This window comes from Megalops cyprinoides, chromosome 9, assembly GCF_013368585.1.
Source record: "Megalops cyprinoides isolate fMegCyp1 chromosome 9, fMegCyp1.pri, whole genome shotgun sequence".
Lineage (NCBI taxonomy): Eukaryota > Metazoa > Chordata > Actinopteri > Elopiformes > Megalopidae > Megalops > Megalops cyprinoides.
In genome coordinates, this window is record NC_050591.1 from 23,490,076 (window position 1) to 23,513,503 (window position 23,428).

Below are 23,428 nucleotides of genomic sequence, written 5' to 3' on the forward strand. Positions count from 1 at the left end.
TCAGCATATAGGCCTATCAGAAGTTTTCTTTTGCTATCTTCAGATGGGATCCCACCTTCGGCTACTACGGCAAGGTAGTAAAGCATCACATTGCGTGCTAAAAGGGTCAGCATCCTTTACCGCGCATCGCTTCTCAGTGCAATGTGCTCTGTCTCTGTGATTTAGCCGTAATTCCAAAGATGGCGGTAGTGAGCACGTCAATGTTGCGAAGGCTTCGCCAGCTGGTGGCGCTAGCCCCGTGGTTTACGATACTTGTCTCCGGGGTGATTGTGACGGTATGGCGGCGGCGGCCGGTACAGAGGCCGTGGGCAGATGCCTGGAAGAATCCTCGGATAGCGAACCGGAGCAAGAACCGGGCTCTCCCCTGAAACTAATCCGGAAAGTGTCCACGTCGGGTCAAATCCGAAGCAAGGTACCTTGAAAATGTATATAGCTGCCGATTTAGCAATAGGGTAGCTAGCAAGCTAGCGGTCGTAGCTAGGCCAGCGAGATGCCTCGGTCGCGCGTTTTCCACGTATCCGTTCTTCTATCTTGCATGCTCAGACCCGAACATGAAATTCGCTTCCTTCAGTTCTTGGCACCAGAGTGGTATTATAACGGTTTTGCATGGGGGTGTGGATTCAGTTCTTCAATTGCAGGATTGCTCAGAGCTGATTAACAGGTCGCTGTCTAGCTAGGCTATATTTTAATTGCGGGGTTATTGGGTACCTATTATGCCACCAGTTTTTGCTAGGTTTAATTCTCTAGCTAGCTTGTTAAGTGTATCTGGATGCATCACTAGAACACACTGAGCATCTTCTGGCATATTTTGTGTATCCAAATGTTATTTACAAGCTTATTATATTGATAACTTGCTGAATGGCTTCGGTGGTAGGGTATCTAGTTAGATAACTTCCTACTGTAGGAAACCGGTGAAACCTTTTCTATTTTTACGAAGTTTATTTAGCCGTTTAGCTTGCTAGCTGGACAGTTTGTCTAGTACATATCGATAGCTAGCTTGCTAAGATAGCTGGCTACGTGTCAAGGGGAAGCACAGTATGGATAGTACAAATGAGTATAAAGTCATTGTATTTTTGTTGTGAAGAACTAGCAAGCAATCCGAATAGATTGCTTTAGAGTTAGCGGGTTGTTTACTGTCAGCAGCGGTTTTACGTTGGGTAACGTTACTCACCGTAGAAATATGACAGTCGCCTCGGGGCATAATATTCAAGCCAACAAGAATAAAACTAGCTGCCTCATCCCAGCCTAATTCTGCAGGATCAGCAATAGTACAGGGAAAAGCCGACTTGTTAAGGTGTTAGTCGGGGGATGTAATTCTAAAACCGAGCTGTAAGATGATTGTACTTCTATTATAGGGAAGGGGCAGAGGCGTAACGTTGCGGTAGATTGATGTTACGAGCATTGACGTAACAACAAGAAGTTGTGTAATTCTTTCTTATTAAACCAGACGCCTCCGGTTTCACCCGTTTCGATTGTGTTGGAAAATTCCACAGGTGGTTGCCTTGTATTACCACCTGTTCAGCAAACATAAGTTATAAATCTGTGTGAGACCCCCCACTATGCCTTTCATCGTGTCCTCTTTGAATGAGATGGACAGGCTGTAATTGTATGTATTCTCAATGCAGAGAAACCGGAATTCAGCCATGTTCTAGTTTAAAGACTAGGGCCATTTATGAAGCTATAGAACACACAGCAATGTCATAAGTATTTCAGTAAATCATATTTAAGCGATTATTTGAAGCAATTGACACAGGCTTTGTTGAGAGTTCCTTTTCAGTTGGGAGAGTGTCCTCCTCTTTCTTCATGTGTGTCAAACACATGTGAGGGATATGTTTTCACCGTCTCGCTGAGTACTTCAAACTTAACTTCAGTATTCTGAACATTTGCTCAGATTTTACTGTTAGCTGACCTATGCAGAGGCACAGCTTGACTAGGGACTAGGTGAAATGATCTGTCATCTCAGTGCTGAATGCATTAAATATTCTGCAGTGGGTATGGTTCAAATTACAGATATTGGTAGGGGTGAAAGCTGCATGCTTGATAATTTCAGATGATGATGATGGCAAGGAATGCCATGTCCTTTTAAGTTACAAATGATGATGGTGGTGCTTTTGAGTGATTGATTGTCAGCAATGGTCAGATAATTATGTTGAATTTCGATTGACTGCCGGTAATGATGAAGGTGGTAGTATCTCTTGAAGTTTAAACATCCCTTTTGAATCGCCCTTCTGATTTAACAACCACAGAGGAAATTGTATGCCAGTTTTACATCAAATTCATGTTTAGGTCAGATAATGCACACAGAGTTGCTCCATGAAGTCTTACATTAATATGCATGTAATGTGGTTCATAAGAGAACCATTTCATTTCTGCTATTAACCAGATCAGTTTCCAGTTTGATGAATATCTAAAGCAGTACAGATGGAACAGTGGCGGAAACAGATAACGCAGCCTCTCTGTATGCCCTTTGTGGTGATGGTCATGACACTGGTCCTGAAGGGTGTTTGTGTTGTGGTTATGGATGATGATGAAGGCACTGTCGTATTGAATTACTGCTGCTGCTACTCGTGGTGGTGGTGGTGAGGGCAGTCTGATATTGAATTACTGGTCATGATGATGGTAGTGAGAATGAAGACTGTATGATTTTGAAATACTAGTAGTGGTGGTGATGTTGATGGTCATGAAGACAGTGGTGTAAACAACTATTTCCAGTCTTTATTTTTTTAATTAAACTATTCATAAGTTGCCACTAAATAGCATATAGGTAATTTGTACATGGGAGGAACATAGCTATGATAGTGAAAGTTAGAAGTGAATTTCATTTAACAGATTTTGGAAATTCAGTCCACTCATTCATATTTATAAATGAATGTGAAAGGTCATGAAGATGATGAAGTTGCCTCTGAAAGTTCAGCACAAAAAGAGATGGCATGAATTTGTCAAACTCTGTTTACCTCTGTTACATTTGGGGTTGTGTTTTATGATGACATTAAAGAAAGATTGATATTTATGGTCATGCACATCAGGATTGTGTTTGGAGCAGAAAAGATAAGGCATATGCTGAGAGAAGCGTAATCCCCTCAGTGATATATGAAGGTGGGTCTGTTTTGCTTTGGGGTTTCTTTGCATTTTCTGGGCCACTTGTCCTTTTTAGAATCAAGGAAGCAGTGAATTCAAGCATGAACCAGAACTTCTTGACCCCTCTGCTGTGAAGCATGGAATTGTCAAAAGTGGATAGCTCAGGGCAATGATCTGTAGCATGCCCACAAATCTCTAAAGAAATGTGGGCTAAGTGTTCATGAGTGGTCATTGCAATCTCCAGCCCTCAGTACAGGTGAGCATTGGTGGTGTAATTTCAGGAAACCAGTAAACAAAAGAAAAGCAAGAAATATGAAGCAACTGGAATTTTCTCCCTGGAAAAAAAGTTGTCAAAAATCCCTGAGGAGAAGAGCCACACCCTTATAAAAGAGTGTCTGTCAGTGTTCCCCGAGCCAGGCACGAAATACTGATGTCAGAGATGCAAATAAATTTAATTATTACCTTTTCTTTAGAAAGGTGTGAATACTTGTGCAACACATGATGTTCCTCTGTGTAGTATTGTTCTTGTTAAAAGATGAGCACATTTTAAATTTATTTGTGTTAAAAAAAACCAAAAAAAAACTACACAGTATTTTTGTCCTGAATGCAAAGATACTGTGCAATTCAGACAAACCCTCCACTGACAGGGCAGTCTTTGATTGTGTTGAAAAGGTCCTAACAATCTCCTCCTCTCCTCTATGTGTACCAAGTCAGCTTGTTACATGATACCCTTCTGGACATGAGCGCTCAACTAAAGATGGCTGAGTCAAGTAAGGGAAGATTAGGTAGATTAGATAGATGGGTGTGTGTGCCTGCGAGTATGGAATTATGCGCTGTCAGTTCTCAGATGTCTACAATAAGTGCTTGACACATTTGAGACTGCCAGAATTTAAGTCCCATTTTAGAACTTAAACGTTTTCAATATGCCTTGTGCAGCTAAAATGTCTAGGCAGCACCTAGCCCACAGAAGTAATCTGAATCCTCTGATAAAATGCTTTTCTGAAGAAGCCTGCTATTTTGAGTTCATAGAATCGTATCCTTAGGCCATTATCTCTCTTTTTTAAACATTGGCACGTATTTGGTAAACCAAAGAAAGGTTTTAGGCTTAAAACATTCATCATCAGTCAAATAGAAATAAAATAAAGTTCACATGATCCTGAGAACATTTAACACTCTTGAATATGTTAAGCTCCATTAAGCTTTGAATGTTTTTATGCAAAAGTCCTTATGCAGTCAAATTAGGAAATAGACTATACTTTGCCCTTTGTATCAAACAAGAGGAGAAAGATTAATGATTCAACTATTGAATTGTTTGCCACACGAGAACCCCCCTTTTCTGTGAAGTGGTCAAGCAGGGTAATCTTGTAGAGTAATGAGGCACCCTATCAAGATGCAGCTCTGTAACTAAGCATTGCTGCAGAGTATTAACCTGTAGAATAACCATGCTCTGCCGTTGGGTCATGCTCCAGAGGGGTGAAATGAGAATGTTTGGCTGCAGTCAGCTGATCGTGTAGCAGCTAGGGGGGTTAACAGATCTACCCTTGGGGTGTGTGCTTCTTTGTCTTTGTTGCTTGCTTCTGTTGTGTTTATGGACAGTGAAAATCAGATCCCATATTTCATTAAGGTAAATCAATATTGATCATTATCACTTGCAAAAATGTCTTTTGTCACAGTGCATACATACGCAGCCACTCAACAGTGTTTGGTCTTTATTCAGGGATTTTCTTACACTGACTTTCACTTGCCCCCTACAGACAATCCTGAAGGAGGGTAAACTGATGAAGCAGACCAACTCCTTCCAGCGCTGGAAGAGACGCTACTTCAAGCTGCGCGGGAGGACCCTGTACTATGCCCAGACTGCCAAGGTGTGTGTGTGGGTAGTGCATGCATGTGTGTGTGCATGTAGGTGGGTGTGGGAAGATCCAGCTCCTCACCCAACCCTTTGCACTTGGTGCGGACACTTTACTGTTCGCAAACCTACGGCGCACAAACTGGTCTGAGCGCCTGTGTGTTTACGGATATTTGTGTGTGCCTCTGATTGTGTATTGAAGTATACCTCAGAGCATTTGATATATCATTCCATTAAGACGACGGGACTAAGAATATTTACTGCTCTGCACCTTTTAAGTAGTAGCTATACAAAAGAAATGTACTTTCAAGTTGCTCTTTACCTTACAGTCGGTATCCAAATAAACTGCACCAAGCTGTCTGAGGGTGGAGAGCTTGCCCTTTCATTTTGAAGTTTATATTCTTTGTCAGCAGAATGAACTTTGCCCCTCTCCAGTGATTCAGAATTTTAGGCTTCAGACTTCTGTCTAATTTTAACTGCAAAAGAATGCCTGTAGCAGCAAGGAAAAGGATGCAGCATTTCCTCCCATAGATTTAGTCAGATTTTTAGTGGATCAAATACAACAACAGACACAACTTTTAGTCCCTTATACAGTGTTGTACACGACCACTACAATATCTGAACTGTATCCAAGCCATCTTGAGCTCAGAGCAAGTATTGGATACTGCTATTAATATGGCTTAGGTTTGAATAATCCTTTTTTTATGTGCATTGCTACTTTAAGACTGGAGGGCTGGGAACACTTGAAAATTCAGTACTCCTCAGTGATGACCTTTTTAACTGGAGGTAGTGGTGACCAACATGTGTAGGCAGTGGTTAGAGGTTAGATCTTGTTCTTGTTTTTTAATTTTTTTTTTTGTTTGTTTGTTTGATTGTCATTTTTCAGTCCATCATCTTTGTTGAAGTTGATCTGACCGACGCCAGTGTGGCGGAATCCAGCACCAAGAATGTCAATAACAGTTTCACCGTAAGTCTCCCTCTCTCCTGTCCCCACTGGTTTGGGGGTAGTTGTTTGGACTGCATTTGAGTGCTAAATAGGTTGTGTCTGAATGAAGGTGCAAAGACAATTTCTGAGTGAGTTTGTGAAGATTGTTTGGGTGACTGTGTAAAGACGGGTTGCTTCTTTTGAGCGAGTGCATCTATAAACAAACTGATTGAAGCCTAGTACACGTATTATAATTTTAAGCCTTTAAATTTAGCTCTTTCAATTGCCGTTGTGAACAGAGTTTGTAAGCAGAGTGGGTAGTTCATTAAAACTCGTTCATGTTTCAGCTACTCCACTCACCTCCACCCAAATGCTTTCCTCACACGTGTGCTACAGTTAAATTGTATGTGGTGAACTCTCTTAGAAGCTTCAAAACACTTTTGAACTTAAGTATATGCTTGGCCTATCTTTAGCAGTAAAGTATAACCAAAGAGAAATCCCACACCGTGTTTACCATGTGATTATGTCTCCATGGATGTATCTCATCCTGACATTACATAAGAATTCATTCAAGATGGGATTGAATGGCTCTACCCTTTGCAATCTGTTTCCAGTGCTGATCCAACTTCTCATCTCAGCAGGTGGTTACAGTTTTTTTAATCACCCTAAGAACATAGCCTCCAAACTATTCAGTGAGGTATTCGGCAAAATGTCACATTTAAATGGTTATATTTTGTGATCTTTGAAACAGTTTCTGCTGCGAGTGTGATGAAATTTTATAACAGCGGAACAGCCACGGCCCCTGCAGAGTCTTGTTCTGAAGTGCCAGTGCAGTATGTTCCTAGCGGTCTTGTCCTGGATGCTGTTCTGAGCTCTGAGGGAAGCAGCTGCAGTGGGAGTGATATATTTAGCTCTGCTCTGGCACTGTATCCACCCCACATCAGAGCCACATCAGAGCCGCATCAGTGACCAGTGGATGGCTGTATGGGTCCAAAATCATTGTCACCTCCGGAGTTGGTATTACACAGTGTAATTCTACCATCTCAAAATTTTGTGTGCCAGCCCAGACAGCCCCGATTAGGCAGTGCTCTTAATCAGAGTGTTTGTCTCCTCCATTCCCACTACACTCGCTTTTTGTGTTTATATACTAGGATTGATTGAGACGGATGCGTTACTCAGTACTTGTGGAATCACATGGCAGCATCATAAGACCAAGCAGGACTCTAGAGCATTTAAAAACAGAGGTGGTTTACAGATAATCAAGACTGTTGACTTAATGAAGGAGGATATTCAACACTGAGAAAATGGCACTGGGATTTATCTCTGCTTTGTTCAGTAACTGTGCAGCCAGGTCTGTATTTAGATCGCACGAGTGATGCACTTAGTTCTGTATTTAGACCAGTTGAATCGTCATTTCCTTTGTTTATAACGTCTCAAGCGCTCTTATCAGCTTCTCATGGAGGAAGCCGTGGTTTCTGCTGCTCTGCGTTCTGCGCCGGCAGCGCTGCCCCAGCTCCCCGTCTCTCGGGATGGAAAGTGGGGGCTGTCGTGTAGCCAGTCACAACCTCTGATCACTTACGAAGTCAGTGGTCAGCTCTCTGGTTGCTCCACAGCCCTCAGTCCCCCCCTCCTCCCCCCCTAGAGTTCCTGCTTGGGTTGGCGTGACGACAGGAAGTTTATCTGAGTCACTTGGCAGTTGAGGGAGGGGTTTAGCCCACAGTCGTACTCTGAGTAAAGCAGTCTGAGTCTCTGGCAGGACACCTCTTATATGCGGAATGTAGAGTGTAGCCACAGGCTGTTCTTTTCTGGGGAACAAGGAATTTACTGCCAGAGTCAGTAGCGATACCAGCTCTTCTGACCCAGCCGGGGGAGATACCAGGCTTTCTTATCCAGTGGGGAGAGATACCAGCCGTGCTGGTACAGCTGGAAGAGATACCAGCCAAGATCAGTCTGGTGTAGCCGGGACAGATACCAGCCGGCCAGATCTACGAGCCCCAGGGGAGAGAGAGAAAGAGAGGCCGGATTGCTCAGAAAGTAAGGCTGAAAAATGTCTGGAATGGGAGTGGGAGGGTTTTTCAGACTTTGCATAAGTCTGAGCATCTGTGTTTCTCTGACTTGTGTGTCTGTTGGTCAATGATTCTTGAGGCTTTGTAGTCCCTGTCACGTCCTACTCATTTGTATATGTTATGTATCCAGCCTTATAGAATGCCTGCATATCTGTCTGTGTCACATGCCGGTGTGGCGAAGGTGCTGTCTGTAGGATGAGGTTACCCAAGGCCACGCGTCGGTACAGCATACCTTGAGAAGAAGGTGGAGCTGGGTTTGTGGATATGTACAGATAACATTACGTGCTGTATTGCGCTGGATCAAATTCAGTGTCTTCCTTACTGCTTAACAGTAAGATAACACTGTTGTTTGTTGGGAGAAGAGTGTATCGGTCTGAAACTGGATCTGTGATACCAGCCCCGTAAGGGTTATGTAACTTATACATAAGCGATCACAGTCACATCATATTATTTAGGGTAAGAGAGTTGAGTTTAGTTTATAAGTGAGTGTCTGGGTACCTGTATCTCCTTTTGTCTGCCCTAAATCTACTCCACGTGTCTCCTGTATCTCCTTCTCATCTCTCCTATATCATCTCAGTTGTATCTACTCCCTGTGTCCCATACATTTTTTCCATACCTTTTCTTTATCTCCTCCTTTATCTTTATGTCCTCCATGTCTTTATCTCCTCCACATCTCCTCCTTATCTGCTCCATCTCCTTCTTGCCCACATTTGCTAGGGTTACAGGGACATGAATGGGATCTCTGTGTGTGTGTGTGTGTGTGTGCGTGTACATGTGGCTGTGCTCTGCCTGAGGAAAGGCGTGTGATATTTTTATCCGTCTGGAACAGAAATGCCTTTGTGTGGCAGCTGTGGAGGAAGTGTTCTGGGAAGCTGACGTCCGCCCTGTGAAAATAGTTTTCGCCTTTTCTCGTTTATCCCGGACATGTGACCGGTCTCTCACACACACATACTTTCACACAAACTTTTATTCTTAGACACATGGACCGATTCGCACACAAACAGGCCTTTAGATACAGTGGGATGGGAGCCCTCTGGTGATTTTGGGAGGTCTAGGCAGAGGAGAGCAATGAATCTTAATGGCAGAGAAGGAAACAGTGCATTTGTACACTGTAGATGGTGAAATATGGTGCGAGTCATTCCAGTCATGTACCCGCAGACCCCTCTGCCACGCAGACCCCCCTCCAGGGGAGGTGGAGATCACCTCACATCAGGCACCAGACTGACAGCAGAAGTCAGCCAAAACACTATCTGTAATGAAACAAGAACACAGGCCATTCACCAGCAGGAGCTGCTTTGCTTGCTGGATGCTTTGTGGTAAAGCATCAGGACTGTTTTAGCCGCTTTCATCATGAAAGCCAAAAAAACACATATCCAGAGCACTGTTACCTGAAAGGTTTTCAGGTTTTTGTTGTAACTTATTGCATCTGGTAAAACTGTTCCAGTATGATTCTCATAAAGTACTGTTTTCGTCAAATTAGTTATTAAAGAATCCTTAAATGTCACATAATTCTATTTTTGTGAAAAATTATTTTGTTTAGTAATATTTGACAATGAAGCAGAAAATGTGCTGAGAAGTATGAAGAAAGGAAAGTAGAATTTAAACATCTCTGAGCCAGCATTTTCCAAAAACAGAATTTCCTAATCTGTACCTGCTGGGAGGAGTGCATGGCTGCATTGCAGGGCTGGCTCTTGAGTTATATATATATATATATATATATATATATATATATATATATATATATATATATATATATATATATATATTTAAAACTCAAGAGCCAGCCCTGCAGTGTGTGTGTGTGTGTGGTCGGTCACCCTGTGCTTGGTACATTTGTGGTTCTTTTGTGCTGAGGGATGGTGACAGTTTCTCCTTTCAGGCAACACGACAGGGCTATAACAAACAAAGGGAATGTTTCACTCAGCTCCGGCAGCGGTGGTATAATAGGACTCATTGAGCGTAACACATGTCTCAACATAGGAGAGCTCTCCCCACATGTGCTCCGAAACAGAAGATTTCCTTATGTAATGGGGACAGACACAGTATGCAGAAATCTTGGGAATGAGAGCAAAATCTGAATAAATTAAATCTATGCAGATGTGTGGAGCTGTGTTTGTAGGCGGAGGGAGCCGAATTGAGATTGTCCGTCAGCGTTACCTGACTTAAATGTCATTGAGGTCTTTTGCGATTTCCAAGAAAATTCATGAGCTGAGCCCTGGGAACCTGCTGAGAGCTTTGGAGTGCTGTAAGCACTGAATGGGACTCACTGTTGCAGGAACGGCAGACTTTGTTCAACAGCACGGCTGTGAGGTGTGCAGCCATCATTAAAATAAAGAGGTTACATTCATAATTAGCTTATTCGCTGTATAAGTATTATGTACGTCATTGTGATCAAGTTTAACCTGATCAAGCGATTATCGTCCATCCACTGATTAGTTCTTGGCTGTTCATGTTTGAGGGACTTGGGGCGAACAGTATGTTGTCCCCCACATGCTTTGGTTGGATCTGTCTCTGCATGGCCACCAGAGCACCTCTGAGTTTGGCTTTTGAGAGGAGAGAGGAAGGAGGAGGTGCAGGTGAGAATTGTGGATTTTTTGGCAGGGCGTCAGAGGGAATTTTTCAGTGTATGTTAACTTTTCAGTGAGTGGCATCAAAGCCCAACAGCACTTCACTCATTTGATCTTGTCACACTTCACCTGAAGGAGGCACTCTGGAGCCTCAACACCATGCCTTCGTGCTATGACACTGTGGGCTCCCTTCATCATTCCATTTGCACAAGGCAACATGAGCTTCTCTGCCAGTGTAAACAGACCTTATCCTCTCTAGGAAGGGTTGTGAGCCCTGCTTTGCGGTACAAAGGGTCGTGGCCCCGAAGTCTTTTCCCACGGCAGCCTGTCCACTCGGTGACATCATTCTTGTCCCAGGAGAGCGGTGTCTGCGGCTGCGACACACGGGTTGTAGATGTGTCCTCAGACGCTGCTCTTTTCTTCATGCCTGTCTCTGACAGAAGTCAGCATTCCAAAAATGTACCTCTCCCTGTTTAATGGTAGCTTTGAACCCCGGCATCAATATGATATACAAAACCTCCATTCCATTGATTTAAAATGTTTAAAGCTCTGAAATTTGTGTTGGTCAGGTTGTGGTGTGGTTAAATATTGTTTCATTTGTTGTGTTTTTGGAGGGAATGTGCTCTGACTCAGCCATCCTCCATCCTCCTCTCTAAGAAAAGCTGAATCTTAAGTGTCTCCTTGCCTCGGGGTGGAAGGAAGAAAAATTTGGGTTTGTTGTTTGGCCAGGATGTTTGTATATGAGTTTTCACAGTCACACAAAGGCTCTGTCCGCTTATATTGTTCTAGAGGGGTGTTTGATTTTTAATGCTTCCCCCCCCCGCCACACAGATCATCACACCTTGCCGTAAGCTGATCCTCTGCGCGGAGAACAGGAAAGAGATGGAGGACTGGATAGCAGCGGTGAGGAGCGTGCAGAACCGGGAGCACTTTGAGGTGAGGGGAGATGAGAGATCAGGTGTCAGCCTCTTCCCTCGGCTGCGGCTTTCTCTTCCACTCTGACCCGTCCCGTCCCCCTCCCCTCCTCTCTCTCTCCCTCTCTCCTCACGCAGTCCACCCAGTACAGCATGGATCATTTCTCCGGGATGCACAATTGGTACGCCTGCTCTCACGCACGCCCCACATACTGCAACGTGTGCCGTGAGGCGCTGTCTGGGGTTACGTCTCATGGCCTCTCCTGTGAAGGTACGCAGCGGCGTCGGCCCGAGAGAGCACCAGGCTCATTTAATCGACACCCTCCTCACGGCAGAGCGCAGGGGAGCTTCTGCCAAACTGTCTGAACTCCAGGTTCTCCTGCAGAGAGTTTATGAGTACAGAGCTTTACTGGAGAGAGTGTATGAACACTGAGCTCCTCTTCAGTTTCTACATGCATTGGCATAAATGCTACCATAGTCTCACTGCAGCACCTGGTTTGCTACCTCACTAGAAAAGGCTAATAAGCTGCAGCACAGGACAAATGGATCTGTCTGCATAACGTGTAATTCAGTAATGGGGTGTTACGTTTTCACCACAAAAGTGTATTGTTAATGTTACCATATACACAATAGTGCAGTGTAGAGTGATGTTCTTCACTGATGAAGTGTAGTGTAAATCTGTGCACAGCTGAAATGTGTTGGGATGTTACATACACTGTTGGGATGTCATGCGATGCTATACATGGCCTGGGAATGTATTGTGAAGTTATACAAAGCGCTGGAGTTTAGTGTGATGTTATACACAGTGTTAGTGTAGTGTGATATGTGCTGTGCATAATGTTGGAATGTGGTGCTTTTGGTTATTGTTTTCTCTCTGGGCTGCTGGTCTCACTTACTCTTACTTGCTCCTTCCTCAGTCTGCAAGTTTAAAGCCCACAAGCGCTGTGCTGTGCGAGCCACCAACAACTGCAAGTGGACCACGCTAGCATCAATCGGAAAGGACATCATTGAGGACGAGGATGGGGTAAGGGCAAAGGAGAGGAGCGGTACTGCCAGCGCCTCACCCAATCAGCGAATTGAGCCACTTCGTTATTTAAGTAGCAGCAGGGTCAGTCAGCCCTGCAGGAAGACTTTGGCCCTGTCACAGCTGTTGAGCATGTGTCCGGTGTTCAGCCCCCGCCCCTCCGTTCTCATGCCAGTGCTGTCCCTGCCTCTGTAGATTTCGATGCCACACCAGTGGCTCGAGGGGAACCTGCCGGTCAGCGCGAAATGCAGCGTCTGTGACAAGACGTGCGGCAGCGTGCTGCGATTGCAGGACTGGCGCTGCCTCTGGTGTAAAGCCATGGTGAGAGTCAGTGTGTGCCCGTGCGTGTGTCTATCCGTGTGTGTGTTTCTGCGTCCCTGCGTGTATGTGTGTCTGTGTGTGTGTGTGTGTGTGTGTGTGTGTATGTACGTTCTATGCCCCCTGAAATGCTACATTCTTAAAAAAATATTAAAGCAGTATTTTAAAAATTTCTAATGTCAGATATCATAGTATTCATTTTCTCTGGAGGGCTTTAACTGCTGTGCTGAAAGTAAGTCTCTGCATCCTCATTCAGAATTTTAGGGTAGTCTCATCCTCATTCAGGTACTATTATTCTCTCTCAGAATCAGTTTCCCTGCTTAAGTAGCATCTTCCTCTTTGTGTCGGCTTTCTTTGAACAGATCTATTCATTTTGTGTAAAGAATATTTTCTTAGGATCAGTGGCTATTTAGAACAGTGGAATCTGTCCACAAAAGGTCTGAAAGAAACTGATTGCGCCATCTAGTGGGGACTGTGCTGTAGTGCTTTTATGTGGATTTTCTTTGGAAATTGCATAGAGAATAGTGTTATACAAACTACAGTATACCACCTGATACTACAGCAAGGACTGACTTTGTATGTGTATGTTTGCTGTGTGATATGCCGGTGTGTACTGTGACTGTGCTTAATATTTAATGACGTTGTGTGTGTTTCATGTGTAATTGCTTTACATGTAATGTGTACAAGTGTTTAATATCTATTGGCCTTGTTTATAATGTGCGTGTGTTTCATGTGTAATTGCATTTTGAATGTATATGTAATATGAATCGTGTGTGTATATATGTGTATGTCTTTCTCATAGGTGCACTCCGTGTGTAAGGAACAATTGTCGTCCAAGTGTCCCCTGGGCCAGTGCAAGGTATCAGTTATCCCCCCCACAGCGCTCAACAGCATCGACTCAGATGGTGAGTCACTTTCATCTTCCAGCACCTCTCAGTCTTCCACTCGACCCCACCCTCTCCCCTGGGTCTTGCTGCATCTCCCATGTCACCCTGCCCTACGCCATTGCTGATCTCAATCAAAGCTTTCCAAGCTTTACCAGGGTAAATGTTGTTTGGAAAGGCCGCACAGCCCTGGATGGGTTTATATTACGATTCTCCTCTTTGCATCAGGCTTCTGGAAGGCCAGCTGCCCCCCCTCCTGCACCAGTCCCCTCCTCGTCTTCGTCAACTCCAAGAGCGGAGACAACCAAGGAGTCAAATTCCTGCGCCGCTTCAAACAGCTTTTGAACCCTGCCCAAGTGTTTGATCTCATGAATGGGGGGCCACACCTCGGGTGAGACACCTGTTCTGTATTTTCCCAGGGGAATAGTGTGTATGAGTGAAAGAGACAGGTGGGGAGAGGTTGTACGTGAGTGTGTGTGTGTGGGAGGGAGAGAGAGATTAAATGGCACACCAACATAAACACGCACATAACTCTCTTCCTCTGGCAGCTTGCGTCTCTTCCAGAAGTTCGACACATTTCGGATCCTAGTGTGTGGGGGGGATGGGAGTGTTGGCTGGGTCTTGTCTGAGATCGACGCTCTGACTCTACATAAACAGGTAGGCGAGTCCGGTTCTGTTCTGTGTCTACACACTGACTACAAGTCAGTTCTGTTTTCCCTCTACAAGCAAAAGGGACTTTTGACATGTGTAGTGGGAATATGGATGACTCATTTTTTCTGTACAAAGCACATATAAATGTGTGGGACACGAAGCATTAATTGAGTACGTTAACTGCAACATTTGTATGGGCTCACGTCAGTGTGTGGCTTTCTGTGTGGAAGTGTCAGAGGTGGTTTCTGTCAGTGTGTAAGAACGTATGTGAGAGAGCCAGTGACTGCCTGTTTGTGTGTGTGAGAGAGCAGGTCTGCGCATTTCGTAATGGTTAAATCCACTCCGGTTGCAGTGTCAGCTGGGCGTGCTGCCGCTGGGCACGGGGAATGACCTGGCGCGCGTGCTGGGATGGGGCTCAGCCTGCGACGATGACACGCAGCTCCCGCAGATCCTGGAGAAACTGGAGAGAGCCAGCACCAAGATGCTGGACAGGTGAGGGGGGGGGGGGACGTCACGGACCAGCAGGAGAGAGAGAGCCTGAAGAGAGCAGTCAAAGGTGGGGGGGAAAAAGAGAAGGAGCAGCGAGATGAGCAAAAGAGTGGTGAGGTGGGACAGAGAGAGCAGTTAGGCAGTCAAGAGAGGGAGAGATGTAAATAAAATGGGAGAGAACAGTGAGTGAGGAAGGTGAGACTGGCAGGAATAGGTTAGCGCATGAAGTTTGAAATGGGTGCTGCAGAGAAATCGTTTAGGTGGCTGTAGGTGTTCACAGAGCTGTGTTAGGTCAGGGAAAAGATGATCGAAAGGAGCTCCCATGTCTTCCTTTTTTCTAGGTGGAGCATCATGGTGTATGAGACCAAGTTTCCACGGCAACACTCTAGTTCCACTGTGACGGAGGACTGTAGTGATGACTCAGAGGTACTGGCACAGTCAACAGCATTGCTTCCTGTTCTTTTGAGCTGAATTCTGAATGACATCACTTCCTGTTTGTTTGGTCTAAATTGTCTGTCCTGCCTATGGTGCAGGTGCAACAGATTCTTACCTATGAGGACTCAGTGGCTGCCCATCTGTCCAAGATCCTGACCTCTGACCAGCATTCTGTAGTCATCTCGTCTGCAAAGTGAGTCAGTTTCCATACTGATTTGGTCTGACCATGGGGGTGCGTATATCTGTCAGCCTCTCTGAACTTTTTGTGCTCCTGTCTCTGTCTGTCCGTGGTATGCATAAATATGTGCATTAATTTCCCCCAGGGTGCTGTGTGAAACGGTGAAGGACTTTGTAGCTCGTGTTGGGAAGACGTATGAAAAAACGCCAGAGAGCTCTGAGGAGTCAGAAACCATGGCCAAGAAGGTGAGCGCTGCAACCCCTATACTGCTCTGATTGGTGGAATGGGTAACGAGTGCTCTGATTGGTGGAGTGGTTGTTGAGAGGCCTTTGCTTTGTTACAGTGTGGAGTGCTGAAGGAGAAGCTGGACTCGCTGCTGAAGACTCTGAATGAAGAGGCGCAAGCCTCCACCGTCCTGCCCACACCTCCCCCCACTATCGCCGAGGAGCAGGAGGAAGGGGAGGGGGTGCTGGTTCCCCCTCACTCCACGCCCCCAGTGCCATGTTCCCCCCGAACCACATCTGCCATCTTCAAGCCCCGCGAGCAGCTGATGCTGAGAGCAAACAGCCTGAAGAAAGCCATCCGACAGATCATTGAACACACGGAGAAAGGTAAGGCACACAGGGAGTGGAGAAATACAGAGATGAGATCAGCGGAGCAGAAGATTTTCACTGGTCAGGAAATTAGACTTCAGACAGGAATCAAAAAGGAAAAAGATCTATTTACTCTCTACTTTGTAAGATAGAGCAATCGGACAAAGTACAACCCTAACTCTATGACAGTTTTATTCTTTTCTTTGAAGCGAGATGTGAAGATACCGTAACTAACAGTGTTAGAATTTCATTGTCTCCCTCTGTCCCTGTCTCTGTCTCTCTTTCTCTTGCTGGTTCCCAGCGGTTGATGAACAGAATGCCCAAACTCAGGAGCAGATCTTTGCTCTTGGGCAAGAGGAGGAAGAGGAGGAGAACGAGGACGATGAAGAGTGCCGGCTGGAGGACAAAGTGTCCTTGCAGTCCTCTTATAGTGGGAATGCAAAGACCCGCTCTGCACGCAGAGGTCAGCACTTTCTGTTCTGAAAGTCACACGGTCATTTCTCCCTGTATAACCTTGTATAACCTTATAACCTTGTATTTTCCCTGTATAACTTCCCTGTATTACTACAACTAACCTGATCAGTGCAGGTACTTTCATGCTGACTGACTATATGTATCAGAGAGTCTGTAGTTTCTGCCTGTATATGCAACCACAGTTGTAGGTGGTCAGAGTTACTGCTCATCAGGTGATGAATGTAAATCAACTGGAAACCTGACATTCTTGCAGAATTTGTTACAGTATCACCAAAGAACTTCGATACATTGTCAGTGGCAGTGATCTCTTAGGAGCCAATAAAAGTGTGTATTCCCCAAAGATAGAATTACCGTTGCCTTTGTGGTGTAACTACCAGCATTGTTTGCCTGGGAAACATTTCCTTGTCTATAGATGAGCTCAGATCTCAAATTGGGCCCCAAGCATTAAGTATGTAACTTTGTTGTCTGCGACTGAGCGAGTTCTATATGTGTTAACTATTGTATGTGTTCCCTGTTCCCTGTGTGCTGTCTGTGTTCAGTCTTTTTTCATGTCTGGGTTATGTTGGTTCCTGTGCGTTAAATTTCTGTTAAGTTGGCTCCCATGTGTTGAGAATGTTCCCTGTCTCTTTGCAGTCTCTAAGTCACCGTGTGAAAAGCTCATCCGCAAGGGCAGCCTGGCCTTGGGCAGCTCCGCCTCACTTCCTGTGCAAACAGGAAGCCGGGACAACATGCCCATGCTCAACACTAAGATCTTGTACCCGAGTAAGGCCTTTTCTCCCACTCCTGTCTTGCGTTACATTGTTTTTGTCTGTGTGTATATTTATTTTATGCGTGTGTTCAGTTAGTGTTAATCACTGCATGTGTGTGTAGGTCTCAGGGCAGGGATGTCTGGATCCCTCTCCAGCAGTTCAGTTATCAGCAGACTGCTGGTCAACGCCGACCCGTTCAGCTGTGACCCAGAGAACCTGTAAGTGTCCAAACCTCTCTGCTGCCTCTCTCATTCAAAGCCTGTGTTTTTCCCTCTCACTTACAGTTTCGGCGTTTGATTTTTTTTTTTTTTTTTTGTTTCAGTGACTGTTACACAGAAAAGTGTGTCATGAATAACTACTTTGGAATTGGACTCGATGCAAAAATCTCTCTGGACTTCAACAACAAGCGAGATGAACACCCAGAGAAGTGCAGGTGACTAAGCTGTGCACTGCACACCCCTCTGTGGGCTGGCACCCACCCATGGCCTTCTGCAGCACCACACCTGGCCTTGCCCACTGCGCCCACACCACGCTCTCTTCTGTCTCACACATGCTCTCCTCTCAGGAGTCGTACGAAGAATATGATGTGGTATGGAGTCCTGGGGACCAAGGAGCTGCTGCACCGGACCTACAGAAATCTGGAGCAGAGGGTGTTGCTGGAGGTAGGACTTGCACTACACCCTGTTGTATATGTAATTGACTGTGGCCCTGCCCTGTTGTATGTGTAATCGAGTGTAGCCCCACCCTCTTGTATGTGTAATTGACTGTGGCCCCGCCCTGTTGTATATGTAATTGACCTTGGCCCCGCCCTGTTGTATGTGTAATTGACTGTGGCCCCGCCCTGTTGTATGTGTAATTGACCTTGGCCCCGCCCTGTTGTATATGTAATTGACCTTGGCCCCGCCCTGTTGTATGTGTAATTGACTGTGGCCCCGCCCTGTTGTATATGTAATTGACCTTGGCCCCGCCCTGTTGTATGTGTAATTGACTGTGGCCCCGCCCTGCTGTACCCACAGTGTGACGGCAGGCCCATCCCCCTCCCCAGCCTGCAGGGCATTGCTGTGCTGAACATACCGAGCTACGCTGGTGGGACAAACTTCTGGGGGGGCACCAAGGAGGATGACGTATGTACCATACATGTACTGGATCTGTATTGGTTACTGTATTATTTATTTGGTAAATTGAAAAAGAAATAATAAATTTGATTCACTGTGTGCTGTGCTGCTTGATCTGGTCATAAATTTGCTGCATAGTGATACCAATTTGGCAAGGGTAGGCAAGGGTATTGCTAACAATGGCTAGCTGTTGTACAAGGCAGAATAGACTGCTTGCTAGCTAACTAGTTATCTACTGGCTCTAACTAATGTTTATGGTGTAGGTAACAGTTTGCTTCATACTTCTTTCACTGTGTGTCTTGTTGTTAGTTCATTATTAATGGTGTTTCTTGCTCCTCTGAACAGACCTTCACGGCACCCTCCTTTGATGATAAGGTTCTGGAAGTGGTGGCTGTGTTTGGCAGCATGCAAATGGCTGTGTCCCGCGTCATAAACCTGCAACATCACCGCATTGCTCAGGTGTGCCCCACCTCCTACTTAATCAACCAATCACTGTTCTGGAGCACTGTTCATCACGGTGTGGGCCTGGCAGGGCAGGGGATGTGAGACAGTCTGGCCTGACTGACCATATGCTCCCTGTGCCCTTGTACAGTGCCGGACAGTAAAGATCACCATCCTTGGGGACGAGGGTGTGCCGGTGCAAGTGGATGGAGAGGCCTGGATCCAGCCACCAGGTTTCATCCGAATTATCCATAAGAACCGCACACAGACCCTCACCAGGGACAGAGTGAGTACCGCTTGCACATGGAGGGTTGTCGTAAGTGTCATGTGGGTATCCTTGCTGCCATGTGACGAAACGTTACCTTTAGGCGTTTGAGAACACGCTTAAATCCTGGGAGGACAAGCAGAAGGTCGAGATCCCCAGGCCGTCGGCCCAGCATGCACTGCAACCTGAGATTGTGTCTGAAGAGGAGGCGGCTCAGATCAACCTTTTTGGTCAGGCAGCTGGAGCCCTCATACACAGGTGGGACACCTGATACACTAACACACACACACACACACACACACACACATACATTTACATTCACATTCACACACATACAGTGCCAGTCAAAAGTTTGGACACAGTTGATTAAGGTAATGGGGATACATGCATTCAGACACATTTTGATCTAAAGTCTTATGCTTAAATGTTTGAAATGTTTTTCTTTGACAGATATAAATAGTGAAGATGATGCCAATGTATGAATTTCTTTCCAAAAATTATTTTTATTTTTTAAAAAAATATTTTCTGGCTACTTTGAAGAATCTAAAATATAAGATAGATTTGCTTAACCATTTTTTGGTCACTGCATAATTCCATTTGTGTTATTTCAGTTTTGATGTTAATACTATTACTGCTGCTAATACTATTACTAGAATAATACTATTATTCTAAAATGTGGGTGACAGTAAAAATAACAAAATCTCTTTTCCACCATACAAAGCGATTTGTCACGGCAAGCTTTGGTGAATGTTGCAAGCAATGATGCAATATTCCACTGACTGCTTTGTGTGCGTCTCTGTGTCTGTTTGTGCATGTAGTATACGGGAGATTGCGCAGTCTCACCACAGCCTGGAGCAGGAGCTGGCCCATGCGGTAAATGCCAGCTCTAAGGCAATGGATGTGGTCTACGCCAAGAACACAGAGGTATGAGTCTCACTGTACTCTTAAGTATAGAATCAACACTGTGCATAGAGACAGTCCTTAGACACGTGGCAAAGATACAAAGCTTAGGTAAGGGCTGTTGGTACAGGGGTTTAGATTTGGCTGTTGATACAGGCTACTGACACAGTATAAACATACAGGATATTAATATATTGATACAGGGTTTAATTTAGGGTTTGATTCAGGATATATTTTCATGTATTCAGACCTTTGTGTCTTCGAGTGTCACATCTGTGTGTTAAATGTGTGCGTGTCACCCGTGGATGTGGCATATCTATCCTACTGGATGTCAGACGCGTGACAATCTCTGTCTCTGCAGGGGTTGAACTGCAGTGTTGTGGTTCAGATGGTGAGCAATGTTAAGGCCCTTCACAATGAGACAGAGCTGCTGCTGGCTGGGAAGATGTGTCTGGTGAGTCTCTCAACCAGATGACCGTGTGTATTTGCGTGTGTATTGTGATGGATTGTGTGTGTATGTGTGTGTTTGTGTTTGTGTGTGTGTTTGTGTTGATTGTGTGTGTGCTTAATGACGTGTGTCCCATTGCAGCTGGACCCCCCTCAGAAGGAGCAGCTCAGTGGGGCTCTGGGCAGTGTGGGTGTGCAGCTCCGCAAACTGGCAGACATCGCCTGGCTGTGCCAGCTCATTGACCCCACAGATGATGAGGTGTGCAAATTAATCTCATACCACTGTTCCTGAATCCATTCACATATGCAGTGTGACCCACCTGCTCTCTCCTGCCTTTGCTAACTTGTCAACTGTGTGCAGGTGCATCTGATGGACTTCGCCAAGCGCCGTAGTGGAAAGTTCCGCCTAGTACCCAAGTTCAAGAAGGAGAAGAACAACAAGAACAAGGAAACAAGCACCAGTCTGGGCCTGCCAGGTATTTTGTCCACAGTAACCCTGCTCTGCCCCTTCCTCTCTGCCTCTGTCTGATTCACTTTGTTTCTCTCCTCCCTCTGTTTTGCCAAAACAAAAACGGAGCAAGAAAGTGTGTCCATGGCTCAGTTATTCTCAACACTGCTTTTAAGCTACACTTAATCCACCACCAAATCAAACCCGATGGTCCAGCTACAGCACGCAAGTCAGTGTGACTTGTCTACCAGTACAGATGTGAGAATATTCCTAGTCACTTTTATTTTTCCAGAAGCAGTGTGTTTTAATTTGTTTCAACAGAAAGCACAATTCATTTTTGAACTAAAATTGCATTTAACCAAGGTTTTAATTGCATCCATATGCTTTAGGCATTAGTGTATGTAAAAATCTCTCTTACAACACGGCACTACCTTGAACAGTTTATTGGGGAAATGAGGATACCTGGTGTTTTGTGGTTTTGCATTGAACTGTACTTGTCCCCCCATTGTCAAACACTCACCACCCACTGTCCTATCTCTGATTGGTTTAGTGGGTGAAAATTGAGTGGGTGGCATATACTACGGCAGAGTGGCTGTGCTCCAGAGGGTGGTGCTCTGGTGCAGTGTGGCACTGATATCTGTGGTTCTTTACCTCTCTGCAGTGCATCAGTGGGGCACAGAGGAGGTGGCAGCCTGGCTGGAAGTCATCTGTCTCACTGAGTACAAGGAGATCTTCATCGGCCACGATGTCCGCGGTGCAGAGCTGCTGCAGCTGGAGAGACGCGACCTCAAGGTGCAGCTCCGCCTGCGTTCCTCTGCTCTCATAGGTTCTGCGCGTGTGTTGTTCTCGAGCTGAGCGCGTGTGATTTGTATTCTCACTGAGCTGTGTTTGTTCGCCGATGCTGTGCGTCCTCTCTCTGTCGATGTGTGCTTCACTGAGCCTGTGCGCGTGTGTGTTTCAGGACCTGGGGGTGACGAAGGTGGGTCATATGAAGCGTATACTGCAGGGGATCAAAGAGCTCAGCCGGAACAGCAGCGCCAGCGAGGCCTAGTGTCTGCTCCCCGAGCTAACCAGGCCGTCAGCCTGACTTGACCTTGTCTTACCTGTGGAGTGCTGCTATTCTGACAGGGACCAATCACGTTGCAAAACTCCAAATCAGAACCTCATCAAGGATTGAGTGAACCAATCGGATCAGAGTGCCTTTGTTGCCCACTTCTTCAGCATCAGCACACTTGGGGGGGTTGGGGCGCAGCCTGTTGAAAACCAACATCAGCACATGGGGTGAGAGGGGGGCAGCCTGGAGAAAACCAACATCAGCACACAGGGGAGGCAGCCTGGAGCAAACCAGCAACAGCACGCGGGATGGACAACCTGGAGCAAACCATCATCAGCACACAGGGTGGGACAGTTTGAAGCAAATCAGCATCAGCACACAGTGGGGACAGCCTGGAGCAAGCTCTCCTACCTACTGTGCCTGACCCCTGACCCCTGTTCTCCCCTGAGCACCTGTGAACTCTGTCCCTTTACTCCTGACCTCCTGAGATTCTCATCCCAAATCAGCGTCTGCATTTGACTGACTCACTCAACTGAACACTGCCACCTATTGGGAGATCAGAGAGCTAGTGTCTGGATAAGAACAGGCAATACTATGATTGTTAAAGTGAGAGGGGATGTGTAATATCAGTTTTGACTGTAGGGGGAGCTGCAGCTCTCTGTGTTCTCATTACATCAAGTGACTGAATCTAGAAAATGACTGAAAAAGAACAGACTGAAATGTTTTGTATTAAAGTATATATTTATTTCTATATCTATTTTTGTATTGTGTAAATTTGTCCCACAGAATATCTGCAGATTATTTAGGACGCTGATTCTCAATCCTGCTCCTGGGGGCCCCCTGCTCCGCACGTTTGCCATCTTTCCCTGCTCTACCTACCTGACTGAACTCATCAGTGGCACTTTTGGTTACTACATTTCTCATCTATCTATTTTTCTTGCATATTGAGGAATTTTTTTTTCTGATTTTCTGCATTACTGTGTAATGAATCTTTGCATTACCGGAATAAGCGATAGCCATTTGTGTTGTTGGAGCTTGAAAAAACCAGCTCAGCCCTGTTAATGAAAATTTTCATTTGGACAGTTGCTGTGACAGTCCAATCTCAATGCTGGTAAGCAGGCGTTTCCAAAAATAAATTCAGCTTAGCTATGGGTGACATTTTAAAAAGCTTCTTACTTGGGCGTGGAGCATGTAAAATTACAGAGATTTAGGTGTTGTGCACCCTTGAAACACTACCTAGGTCTGAATCCTCGGCAGCTTCACATCATTATTTAATGTCGGTGGACCTGGCCTGAAGGCCTCCTCTTAGAATCCTAAAAAGCTTTCTGCCTGTCATCAAAACGCCCACAAAATTCTGATGAGTGCCCCATTGCCAATCCGCAAAACATTTCAATTTCACCACCGGATTAAAAAGACAGAAGTGGTCAATGGCTGACTCAGATGTGTGGTGCTGGATTGTTTGGGTACAACACAGGAACCGTTAGGAAATGATAAAGCACCTCATTCCTGAGGCAGAGGAGGGTTACAATTGCAGCAATGTTTCTAAGATGCATATCATTGCTGT

General features: G+C 45.4%; 1 protein-coding gene across 3 annotated transcripts; it reads left to right on the forward strand.

Annotated features, from left to right (window-relative positions):
• Positions 1-277: 277 nt before the first annotated feature.
• On the forward strand, positions 278-22,569 carry LOC118783354 (diacylglycerol kinase delta-like). 3 transcript variants are annotated; one of them, XM_036537177.1, is made up of 30 exons: positions 278-412; positions 4,833-4,943; positions 5,814-5,894; positions 11,317-11,421; positions 11,538-11,670; positions 12,317-12,423; positions 12,619-12,744; positions 13,544-13,646; positions 13,854-14,016; positions 14,174-14,282; positions 14,629-14,768; positions 15,107-15,191; positions 15,299-15,393; positions 15,524-15,623; positions 15,722-15,989; positions 16,273-16,434; positions 17,079-17,207; positions 17,316-17,412; positions 17,517-17,627; positions 17,760-17,856; positions 18,211-18,318; positions 18,655-18,768; positions 18,902-19,036; positions 19,119-19,273; positions 19,834-19,939; positions 20,277-20,369; positions 20,505-20,621; positions 20,724-20,838; positions 21,472-21,602; positions 21,772-22,569. In XM_036537177.1, the coding sequence occupies exons 1-30, from the start codon at positions 278-280 to the stop codon at positions 21,859-21,861; spliced, it is 3,621 nt and encodes a 1,206-aa protein (XP_036393070.1). In that variant the 3' UTR covers positions 21,862-22,569. The 3 variants fall into 3 exon arrangements, with proteins under 3 accessions (XP_036393070.1, XP_036393071.1, XP_036393072.1); XM_036537178.1 differs by having other exon boundaries at positions 15,308-15,393; XM_036537179.1 differs by lacking the exons at positions 278-412; positions 4,833-4,943; positions 5,814-5,894 and adding an exon at positions 7,600-7,886.
• Positions 22,570-23,428: the final 859 nt, after the last annotated feature.

Coding starts and splice junctions, on each gene's coding strand:
- LOC118783354 (XM_036537177.1), top strand. CDS start 278: ATGGCGGCGGCGGCCGGTACAGAGGCCGTGGGCAGATGCCTGGAAGAA. Junction 17,628..17,759: donor GAACACCCAGAGAAGTGCAG/GTGACTAAGCTG, acceptor CTCTCCTCTCAG/GAGTCGTACGAAGAATATGA. Junction 19,940..20,276: donor TCTACGCCAAGAACACAGAG/GTATGAGTCTCA, acceptor CTGTCTCTGCAG/GGGTTGAACTGCAGTGTTGT.